General features: G+C 41.8%; 1 protein-coding gene across 1 annotated transcript; it reads left to right on the top strand.

Moving 5' to 3' along the window:
- The first annotated feature begins 1245 nt into the window (after positions 1–1245).
- LOC100880774 (uncharacterized) lies at positions 1246–11063 on the top strand. Its single transcript, XM_076533479.1, has 5 exons — positions 1246–1728; positions 2240–2520; positions 3273–3354; positions 3520–3898; positions 6810–11063. The coding sequence occupies exons 1-5, from the start codon at positions 1456–1458 to the stop codon at positions 7172–7174; spliced, it is 1380 nt and encodes a 459-aa protein (XP_076389594.1). The 5' UTR covers positions 1246–1455; the 3' UTR covers positions 7175–11063.
- The last annotated feature ends 1230 nt before the right edge of the window (positions 11064–12293 follow it).

Here is a 12293-nt window from a genome sequence, read left to right as displayed (position 1 = left end):
GGAATAACCACGCATGGAATTACTACGCCTCGAATTACCACGCGTGGAATTACTACGCGTCGAATTACCACGCGTCGAATTACCACGCATGGAATCACCACGCATGGAATTACTACGCCTCGAATTACCACGCGTGGAATTACTACGCGTCGAATTACCACGCGTCGAATTACCACGCATGGAATCACCACGCATGGAATTACTACGCCTCGAATTACCACGCGTGGAATTACTACGCGTCGAATTACCACGCGTCGAGTTACCACGCATGGAATTACTACGCGTCGAATTACCACGCGTGACAATTACTACGCGTGGAATCACCACGCGTCGAATTACCACGCGTGGAATTGCTACGCGTCGAATTACCACGCATGGAATTACCACGCATGGAATTACTACGCCTCGAATTACCACGCGTGGAATTACTACGCGTCGAATTACCACGCGTGGAATTACTACGCGTGGAATTACCACGCGTCGAATTACCACGCGTGGAATCACCACGCGTTGAATGACCACGCGTGGAATTACCACGCGTCGAATTACCATGCGTGGAATCACCACGCGTGGAATCACCACGCGTCGAATTACTACGCGTCGAATTACCACGCGTCGAATTACCACGCGTGGAATCACCACGCGTCGAATTACCACGCGTGGAATCACCTCGTGTTGAATTACTACGCGTGGAATTACCACACATCGAATTACCAAGCGTGGAATTGCTACGCGTTGAATTACCACGCGTCTAATAATTCAAACACGAATCTTCAAACCCCATTTTCGCAAACGGAAATCTTATTCAGAATCACGTCAACCCTCCATTTCAGGGACATATTAATTGTGAGGCACCCTGTATAACGAAGCGTTGTGCTTCTTTCGTACCGCTCTGATTGGTATACTGAAACCGTAGAGACGTTGCTCCACGCTAATTACTCGTATCAGCTCAGTGTACCTTTTATTTACCTCCTTCTTTACGGGGTAATAAAATATCTCTGCGCCGCCCCCGCGAACAAGTAATGTAATTAGGGGATACAAATGCTTTACACGCGGTTTACCGACGCTGATGATTGCGTAATTAAGCCCACCAAGGTTACATTAATAAACATCGATTGTCGATTCAATTGATGAGGTTTTCAATCGCTCCTTAAGGTTTATACATTATGAATTACGATGTTGTTGCAAACTCTCGAAATTCGCGAACCCCTCAAATTCTCAAATTGTTTATATTCTCAAACCCCTCAAATTCTGAAATTCCCAAATTCCCAAACTCCCCATCTTCTCAAATCCCTAAAATCCCAAATTTCCAAATTCCCAACTCCTCAAATTTCCAAGTCCTCTATCTCTCAAACCCCAAAGTCATCATCTCCCCCAATCTCAAATCTCTCACCTACAAATTCCCTAAATTCCTCGAATTTCCCCTAACAACCCCCACCTTACATCCAACACACGATGCGCTACCTACTCATAAACGTAAACTTGATCCACAAGAACGTAGTAATACAAATGATCGAATCGACGACGCTGATAATCCGCTCGTGCTCCCGTTCGATTGTTTCTGCCCGTCTCGGTTCTCGAAATTCTTTCACCGAACGTAAGGACATGTCGCAAGAGTACGAGGTCCATTCAAAGCGTTGTCCGAGCACGGAGGATCGTACGGAAAATCGAGGGAGCGGCGATGTGAAGATAATAGGGACGCAGAAGCGTTGCGAGCGGTGCAAAGAAGTAGGTTCTGCTGCGTGAAAGAGCCTCTTGATTAGGTTATGATAGCGCGCAACCAGGTATAAAAACTGCCGGCTAAAACATCCTTGTAATCACGAGCTTCGAGGCCGCCTTATTATTTCGTCGTTGAATCAGTCCGCGATCTGCTAATTGCATAATTGATTATATAAAAGCTTGCACAACGGCCACGTATTCTTTTTTCCTTTCTTTAATATGGCCGGGAATTGTTATATTAAATCTGTCCGCAATCGTAAAAGTCCGCGGACCATAGAAAAAAATTGCCACATAACAAAACCGCGGCTCGTAATAGTAAATGAGCTGTATCATACCTCGCCGTTTAAACGTATTTTTTTATTAGAGTTTCTTTTCTTTGTTTCTCTTACGCAACCTCGTTATTAAACACGACTTCACTTTCCGCGTGACTCCCGTCATTTCTCGCGGAAGCGAGCAAATTATCTAATATCCTGCGTGCGTAATGCTCGCCATGAATATGAACATCGTTTTCACTCGCAAGGTGAAAATCAAGACGGAGATCCTCGACGAGATCGAGAACTTCTCGGCGAACGATGAGTTACAAGTGGACGAAAATTTTGTCCCGAAGAAAGAATGCGATCCTTGGAAGAAGGAGTACGTGGACTTCGAGGAGTACATCGAGGCGTTGACGGGCGGGAAACGATTGTTCTGCAGCGTGTGCAGGATCGAGTTTCCGGACGAAGATGAATTCAAGACGCATATGGTCAGACATAGTCATGGAAAACTCTTTCAGTGTGGATTTTGCAGGAAACAGTTTTCACGGTGTGTAGAACATCTCGAGCACTAATTAAGATGTTGAAGGCTATTATACACTATAATTAGTTATCTAGTTGCATGTAGATCATGTCGCCTTAACGATACAGCGTTAGTATATATTTATTTTTTAATACTTCGAGAACTATTTATCATCCTCTTGTTTCAACTTATCTTGTTTCATTTTTAGGTAATTTTGCTTCGATTTTTAACTTTAGTTGACCTTCATTTTGGATTGGTTTTACTGCTGACGCACCAGGTGTGTCATATGGTATTCAGTTTCATTTTTATTTTTTAATATTTCTTCAAGAATCGATTATTATTTTCTTGGTTCAGGTAAATGTAGTTTCTTCTTGCTTCAGTTTTAATTAACTTTCATGTAACTTTCATTTTGCACAGGTTTTACTGCTGACGCACCATGTGCGTCATATGTATTCGCTCTTAAAATATTTTTATTTTTTTAAATTTCTTCAGGAAGTCTTTATCCCTTGTTTCAAGTAGAGGTAGTTTCTTGTTGCTTCAATTTTTCTTAATTTTCATTTTGAACTTGTCTAAGTACTGACGCACCATGTGCGTCACATGTATTCGCTCTTAAAATATTTTTATTTTTTTAAATTTCTTCAGGAAGTCTTTATCCCTTGTTTCAAGTAAAGGTAGTTTCTTGTTGCTTCAATTTTTCTTAATTTTCATTTTGAACTTGTCTAAGTACTGACGCACCATGTGCGTCATATAATATTTGTTCAACAAATTTTCTCTTTAAGGTCATCAACTTTGAAAGATCATCTTCGACTGCACGAGAGGTTAGAAGTCTTTGTATGCACTCGCTGTAACCTACATTTTCAGGTACATTAACATAATATTCACAAAAACTTTGCCATTAATTTTCAAAACAATGTCTCACTGTTCGCATGGCTCACCTTTGTCGCACCTCTTTTAAACAAACAAAATAACATTCAATAGCTCCATTACAAATCGTCAAGAGTTTAAATACAACTTAAAAAATTTTAGCATAGGGATCAATTAAAGACGCACCAAGAAGAAGTGCACTCGAAGCGAAGACCATTCGAATGTTCCGTATGCAAGAAGAAGCTGCTTCATCGACAATCGTTGCGCGATCATAAGCTGATGCACACGAACGTGAAACCATTCGAGTGCTCGATCTGCAAGAAACGATTCCTACGACCGAGTAGTTTGAGGGCGCACATGATCGTCCACACAGCGGACTCACCGTACGAGTGCGACCTTTGCCCGGCGAAGTTCAAGAGATCCTCCGTGCTGAAGACTCACAAGTTGACGCACACGGGTGTTAGACGCTTCGAGTGCGACATTTGCAAACATCGGTTTCATCTGAAGGGAGCTTTGAAGCATCATATATTGTCACATTATGGTGAGGACCTGTTTAATCTTTCTCTTTTAAGAGCCTCATTAATTGTCACGTAATAGATATTGCACTTGATGATGCAGGAAAATAATTTTCATGTTTGGTCTCATTGTGGGAGAAGTCTAATAGTTGTCTTTTAAGATGGTCCTCATAAAATGTCACATAATAGACATTGGACTTGATGATGCAGAAAAATAATTTTCATGTATTGTCACATTGTGGGAGAAATTTAATAGCTGCCTTATAAGATGATTCTCATAAATTATCGCATAATAGACATTGGACTTGATGATGCAGAAAAATAATTTTCATGTATTGTCTCATTGTGGGAGAAGTTTAATAGCTGTCTTATAAGATGATCCTCATAAAATGTCACATAATAGACATTGGACTTGATGATGCAGAAAAATAATTTTCATGTATTGCCTCATTGTGGGAGAAGTTTAATAGCTGTCTTTTAACATGCTCCTCATAAATTGTCACATAATAGACATTGGACTTGATGATGTAGAAAAATAATTTTTATATATTGTCACATTGTGGGAGAAGTTTAATAGCTGTCTTATAAGATGGTCCTCATAAATTGTCACATAATAGACATTGGACTTGATGATGCAGAAAAATAATTTTCATGTACTGTCACATAATAGGAGAAGTTTAATGGTCGTTCAATTATGTTTTTGATAACAGACACTCGATGAGCGCAATCAAGTTCTTGTACACATAGACCCAGGACACATAACAGGAGTTTGTATAAATTCAAAGCAAACACGTTCACAAGTAAAGCATGAAAGAATAATCTGCATTTTACGACGTTTTATAGCCTACAAACTGCGGATTAAGATAAGGATCTTCGAGATATAACTCTTCCAAGTTCTAATAATTGCAACTTTGTGTTGAATCGTTTACTGTAACCTGCTAGTTAGTCGATCGTGGAAAATGAGACTTATCTACTGAATAAAAGGGAGATTAAAATGTTTATAGGCCCTAAAGAAGTAGCTCGCTAATGAAACGTCGATTTGTAGATAAAGCGACGGTGAAACGTTGACGAAGCATGGTTTACACCCGGAAACCAGCCCCTGTTTTAATTTCAGAAATATCCCAGTTGTTATAAAACGAAACTAGAAGCGATGGCGTCTTTAAGCGAGCATCGCAACATCAACATCGTATTATTCGGAGTTTACAACCGAAACGTTATCGCTATTTAAATGGCCGTCGACCATGCACACCGTGAAACACCCCATCGCGACGGTACAGGGTTAATTGGCAGCGTAACACCGGTGTGTGCCACAGGATGCTTCATTTTCTAATTAATACGTCTACCGGTTAAGCGATGCATCCGAAGACCGCGTGACGGGTTACAGCCGTGCTTATCTACCATTTTTATGTCTCAATACCGACACGAATTTATATGAGAAAGCAGAAACTCCGACGGAATAAACCAACGGGACGCTCTCATGCTGCGAAATTCTTTTATCCCCTATTTGCATCCCCCGTTCGCCCCGCGACGCTACTTCCTTCCGGTCTATACTTATGAGAATATTCACATTGCCAGCGGGAGTTGTCTCGTTAGTTTCCTGGTTTTCATCTACTACATTCGTAATCAGAGGGCCCATTTATATCACTCGTAACTTCAGATATTATGCACTGGGTATTTCGTATGCAGGCGTATGCATGAGACAGAAGAGGAATATTTAGATTCCAACGTATGTGATGTAGGAATTTCACACGTCGAAACACGTTGAAATGGTATATTGAATTATAGCGCGGTGAAATACGGTATGTTGAATTACAGCGCGTGAAATTATGACGCGTAGGATCGTTACGCGTGGAAATATGACTTGTGAATGTATGACGCGTGGATGGTGCGTAGAATTACGGTACGTGGAAGTACGACGTGAGGAATTATGGCGCGTGGAAGTATCGTGCGTGGAATTATGACGCGTGGGAATATGATGCGTGGAACTACGGCACGTGGAGTTACAGCGCGTTGAAATATCGGCGCTTGGAAATATCGACGCGTGGAACTACGGCGCGTGGAAATATCGACGCGTGGAATTACGGCGCATAGGAGTACGACGCGTAGAGTTACGGCGCGTGGAAATATCGGGGCATATAAATATCGGTGCATGGAATTATGGCGCGTGGAAATATCGGCGCATGGAAATATCGACGCGTGGAATTACGGCGCATGGGAGTACGGCGCATGGGAGTACGACGCGTAGAGTTACGGCGCGTGGAAATATCGACGCGTGGAAATATTGGCGCGTGGAAATATCGGTGCGTGGAATTACGGCGCGTGGAAATATCGACGCGTGGAATTACGACGCGTGGAAGTACGACGCGTGGAGTTACGGCGCGTGGAAATATCGACGCGTGGAAATATCGGCGCGTGAAAATACGGCGCGTGGAATTACGGCGCGTGGAAATATCGGCGCATGGAATTATGGCGCGTGGAAATATCGGCGCATGGAAATATCGACGCGTGGAATTACGGCGCATGGGAGTACGGCGCATAGGATTACGACGCGTAGAGATACGGCGCGTGGAAATATCGACGCGTGGAAATATTGGCGCGTGGAAATATCGGTGCGTGGAATTACGGCGCATGGGAGTACGGCGCATGGGAGTACGACGCGTAGAGTTACGGCGCGTGAAAATATCGACGCGTGGAAATATTAGCGCGTGGAAATATCGGTGCGTGGAATTACGGCGCGCGGAAATATTGACGCGTGGAATTACGACGCGTGGAATTACGGCGCGTGGAAATATCGGCGCGTGGAAATATCGGCGCATGAAAATATCGACGCATGGAATTACGGCGCGTGGTATAACCACGCTTACAAATACCACCTATATAAAATCACAGTGACATTCATCCCCATATGAAAATTGTAAAAGACTTGTTTTATTTCAGGCGTGAGGCCATACAAGTGCGAGGACTGCGGCAAATGCTACAGAAGATCGTGGGGCCTGAAGGTGCACAGGTATCGGCACACAGGTGTGAAACGATTCGAGTGCGATTTCTGCAAGTCGCGGTTCAGCGTGAAAACGAAGTTGGCTAAGCACATTTATGGTCATATCGGCGAGAAACCTTACAAATGCGACTTCTGCGGACGTCAGTATGGCGAGAGGTACCAACTGAAGGCACACAAATGCGTGGCTGGAGTTCAACCCTCAAAAATGAAAATTGGGCGATCTTTCTCGGATTCTGTTACGCAAATTTTGTTCTTTCGACCGAGGTCTATGAACTGTCTAATCCCGAACATCACAAATGGCTGACAGTTTTTGTGACAATTTGATAATTTTTTATCATCAGATATTTGTATAGAATACATGTCATTATTGTGACAAGGAAAGAATGATGATCAAATATTCTGAATGAGAGATTGTTGTGCATCTGAATATTTTTGTAAAGCGTTTTAATAGTGTGTCAATTGTTGCAATGATAAAAATGATGTATATAGAATATTTTTCTCATCACTTTGTGTAACATACGTTCGATGTTCTCATAACTTTTTGGTAAATACATTGTCGCGTTAAAAAGATGGATCACAATAGATAACGACTTAATCCACTCTGGACTGTTCTGTCTATTTTCAAGTAATAAAGTAATCAAGTAATAACCCAGCAAATTGTTCAGAATACGTGCATGATCAGATATGAATCACATGACAGACAAAGACACCACATACAAAAAAGACAAAAATTGCTGCTTTTAAAATAAAATATTTCAAGTATTCTTCCACCTTCCATTTCGTTAACTTCAGAAATCTTAACACGTAATTTGCTAGATACTTAGTTAAATTACTCGCGATTATCTCCGTAATCTCGCTCGCCATTAATTTCAACGAATATGTATAACAAAATCAGTCAAGTTAATTACTGGTTACAATCGCAACATAATTACTACTTAACTGTTCATGGTACGATTCGATCAAAAGCTACCTTGATAAAGTTCTCGCTACCACGTTCATAATTTCTAAACAGAAATTACATCCACCGTGACCGGTCACGTTTGTCTGTAATAAAGGTATCCGCTTTTGTCGACGACTTTTCCGTCCGGATCGAATCTCGTCCATGTTTGCATGCCCCGTGGAACTTAATAAGGCACGACCTTAATAAGCACTTTGCGATGGAACAAAAGTCCGATTAATTTCAGTCGACTCGATTTGGATTGCCTTCTTGCAAAGCTAGCTTAGGTTCGTCATCGAGGTACGTAATCATAGTGGTTGCACGGTATCGTTGAAACGTGACCGCCCGCGAATTCTGCGGGACTCCACGGGAGTGATCGTTTAATCGAACCTACGTGCAAGATTGTCAACACATATCAATTCAAAATATACAACAAAATCTTTCGTTTACTTATTTGTTGATGAGTACTTAACAACACGGACACTTTTATAATTAGCTTAATTCAACGCAGATATGCGTGTGGAAATATGAGTTGTGAATGTGTGACGCGTGGAAGGCCGGTGTGTTGAGTTACGGCGCGTGGAAGTACGGTGCGTTGAGATACGGCGCGTGGAAGTACGACGCGTGGAATTACGGCGAGTGGAAATACGGTGCGTTGAGATACGGCGCGTGGGAGTACGACGCGTTGAATTACGGTGCGTGGAAGTACGAAGCGTGGAATTACGACGCGTGGAAATACGGTGCGTTGAGATACGGCGCGTGGGAGTACGACGCGTTGAATTACGGTGCGTGGAAGTACGAAGCGTGGAAGTACGGTGCGTTGAGATACGGCGCGTGGGAGTACGTCGCGTGGAATTTCGACGCCTGGAATTACGGCGCGTGGGAGTACGACGCGTTGAATTACGGTGCGTGGAAGTACGACGCGTGGAAGTACGACGCGTGGAATTACGGCGCGTGGGGGTACGACGCGTGGAAATATCGGCTCGTGGAAGTACGACGCATCGAAGTACAGTGTGTGGAAGTACTGTGCGTGGAAATACGACGCGTGGAATTGCAGCGCATGGAAATACGGTGCGTGGGAATTCCATGTGTGGAGAATACGGTGCGTGGGAATTCCATGCGTGGGAATTCCATGCGTGGAAATTCCATGCGTGGAAATTCCATGCGTGGAAAATACGGTGCTTGGGAGTACCACGCGTGGATATACGGCGCGTAGGAATACCATGCGTGGAAAATACGGCGCGTAGGAATACCACGCGTGGAAGTACGACGCGTGGAAGTACGACGCGTGGAAGTAGGACGCGTGGAATTACGATGCGTGGAATTATGACGCGTAGAATCGCTACGCGTGAAAATACGACTTGTGAATGTATGACGCGCTGTGAATCCATGCGTCGTAATTCCACGCGCCGTACTTCCACGCGCCGATACTTGTACGCCCTATACTTCCACGCGTCGTAATTCCACGCACCGTACTTCCATGCGCCGTAATTCCACGCGTCGCACTTCCTTGCGCCATAATTCCACGCACTGCACCTCCACGCGCCGTAATTCCACGCATCATACTTCCACCCGCTGTAACTCTACGCATCGCACTTCCTTAAACGCGGTGATTGATAATACAAAGTAATAATGATTCGGTAATAATTATTCAGAACTATTAATTATTCATGATCTAATAATTATTCAGAATGATCTGGTACTTATTATTCAAGGTGATCTAATTGCTCAGGGTGATGTAATTAGTCCTGTGATATAATTACTCAGGGTGATCCAATTAATCAGTATGATCAAAATTATTCAGGGTGATCTAATTGCCAGGGTGGTCTAATTAGTCAGTGTGATCTAATTTCTCAGGGTGATGTAATTAGTATCTAATGATTATTCGGGTAATAACTATCACTCGATCTAATAATTATACAAGTTGAGGATGGAGAAAATATAGATCGTTGACGAAATCAAGGTGTTGTATAAAATAAAGAAGCTAGTTTGAAATATGTACTATATGACGTGAATTCGTAAATAGGCAAGGGAAAAACGTGGCCAGGCGACATGGTTGTCGGCATTGTCAAAGGGTTCCTGCAGAAGGCTCGCGAATCACTGATGCAATCTGATAAAGGGCGGTTCTTCTCGGATTACCGTATGCGAGCCCCTGCTGTGTCCACGCACCTTAAAGTACCATTCTCACGTGCGGCGACACAACCAGTGCCCACGTGCCCGAGATACAGTTGAGACCGACCAGCTGCTCTGCTGTCTTATCAAAATCAAATTATATAATGCATCCTTGACAAGGATTCTCCCGTGGATACTGACTTTTGATAAACGACTGATGTGTACACGTTTCTGGGTCAAATTTAATTCTAACCCTGTGCAACTTTCACATTTAACCCTCTGCAAGTCTCAAACTTAATTCAGTTTCAAATCTTTATTATAGTGCTATATTTTGTCATATGACATTGTCATTGTTAAATACTGATACAAAATTAATGTGTTAACATATGTTACATGAGAGGTGACATATGTGGTGAGACATAGTATAATGGAAATTATTGAAAATAAAGATGTTTCGTTTTTTAATTTGTTAGTGCTCGTTGTCTAAAGATAAGAGTGTATGAACCTCCAAAAGTTCTTTGAGGGAAAAGGATTTGTATCACCGGTCACATATGTCACATATGACATAAGTGCAAGTCTACTTAATCTTTCGATTTCATAGTTTAATGTATCAATGTACATCATTGTCTTAATATTAAGAGCCCTCAAAAAGTGACTTTTACTTGCATTTTTTGGAAGCCATTAATTGTAACTCAAGTCTGGAACAGCGATCACATATGTCACATATGACATGAGAACAACTGTAAACCTTTGATCTCGTATTTTAATATGTCAGTCTACATAATTGTCTTAACATTAAGAACCCTGAGAAGTCATTTTCTTTTGCATTTCCTGTAAATAATTAATTTAACTTGATCTTGCATCACCAGTCACATATGTCACATATGATATAAGAGCTAATGTACTTGATCTTTCGATTTTATCTTTCGATGTATTAATGTACATCATTGTCTAAATATTAAGAGCTCTCGGACGTCACTCTTGGTTGCTTTTCTTGTAAATAATTAATTTACCTGAGTCTTCAACAGCAATCACATATGTTACATATGTTACACATGTCATAAGAACAAGTGTACCTTCTGACTTCATATTTTAATCTATCAATGTACATCATTGTCTCCATATTAAGAGCCCTCAAACGTGACTTTTAGTTGCTTTTCCTGTAATTAATTTAACTGAGTCTTCAGCAACAATCACATATGTTACATATGTTACACATGTCATAAGAACAAGCGTACTTTCTGACTTCATATTTTAATCTAACAACGTATATCATTGTCCGAACATTAAGAGCCCTTTTCTCTGCCTTTCCTGTAATTAATTTAAATTTACAATTCTGCTCCCGAAGACCACCAAGGCAGTCCGTTCGGATTTGAATAAATGATACCAAAGCAGAAACAGTCGTAGCAGAAACAGGCGCGATTGGAACACGAGGCTTTCGAGAGGCGATATTACGGAAACATCGTAATTACACCGAAACGTTCGGCGGATTAGCAAGCGTAATAACCGCGAATGGGTAATTAGGAAGCGACTATGGCAAATAATATCGGCGTTGGTATCTGAAAGAGGTTTCTATTAGCATACACCAGCGAATAGAGCAACGACGTGACGATAAAGAAAGAAATAAAGAAAGAGCGAAGGTAGGGCCGGCTAGGAAGGAGGCGGAGGAGGATGAAGAAATAATTAAAGCTCAACGATCGCTATCTAAATAATTAGAAGTTGGCGTGACTCTGCATAAGGCCGAGGTGTACGAGCCGACTCGACTGTCAGATCGTAGATTTCCGCGAGGCGGGCATAATTAGGCGAGAAATATGAACGCGAAATCCGTGTATTCAAATCGCGAAGGAAACGATGTGTCAAAACCGTACTGTATATTTTTTCCAACGATGTGACTCATCCGGGGAAATTGTCCGTTTTATGCAATTCTCTAACAATTCGATTCGAACCACAAACCCGTACAGTTTGTGTACCCGCGAAGTATTTCTTTAAAATCGTAAAAGCAAATTATCCAAACAATTCAACCGACCCAGTATTTTACAATACTCAAAGCTTTTCTCGAAGAACATCGTCGATGTGGCAGAAAATTTATGCGGCGTGGTTTTCACTCGAGAAATTAATAACACGTTTCTTTTATTAATTTCGCCTGTGAAATTATAGCAATTTAGAAGCGCATTAAAGACATAGAAATTTACAGTGGTAAACTACGCTTTAATTGGTTGTTACACAAATCATGTTTGCTCCTTTATCGCGGCAATTACATCGTATTTCGAAATAGACTAAAGCCTTCATTATCACGCAACGCTTTATATAACAAAGTTAGAATCAAGGGTTGTATTTCGGGCTTGCAGGTTCATTTCAAAAAAATAATAATAAT

The sequence above is a fragment of the Megachile rotundata genome, chromosome 7 (genome assembly GCF_050947335.1).
Source record: "Megachile rotundata isolate GNS110a chromosome 7, iyMegRotu1, whole genome shotgun sequence".
In the NCBI taxonomy this organism is placed as follows: Eukaryota; Metazoa; Arthropoda; class Insecta; order Hymenoptera; family Megachilidae; genus Megachile; species Megachile rotundata.
The sequence above is the reverse complement of the archived record's forward strand: the minus strand, read 5'-3'. Positions and strand labels throughout refer to the sequence as shown.

Coding starts and splice junctions, on each gene's coding strand:
- LOC100880774 (XM_076533479.1), top strand. CDS start 1,456: ATGCGCTACCTACTCATAAACGTAAACTTGATCCACAAGAACGTAGTA. Junction 1,729..2,239: donor GTTGCGAGCGGTGCAAAGAA/GTAGGTTCTGCT, acceptor TTCACTCGCAAG/GTGAAAATCAAGACGGAGAT. Junction 3,355..3,519: donor GCTGTAACCTACATTTTCAG/GTACATTAACAT, acceptor AAAAAATTTTAG/CATAGGGATCAATTAAAGAC.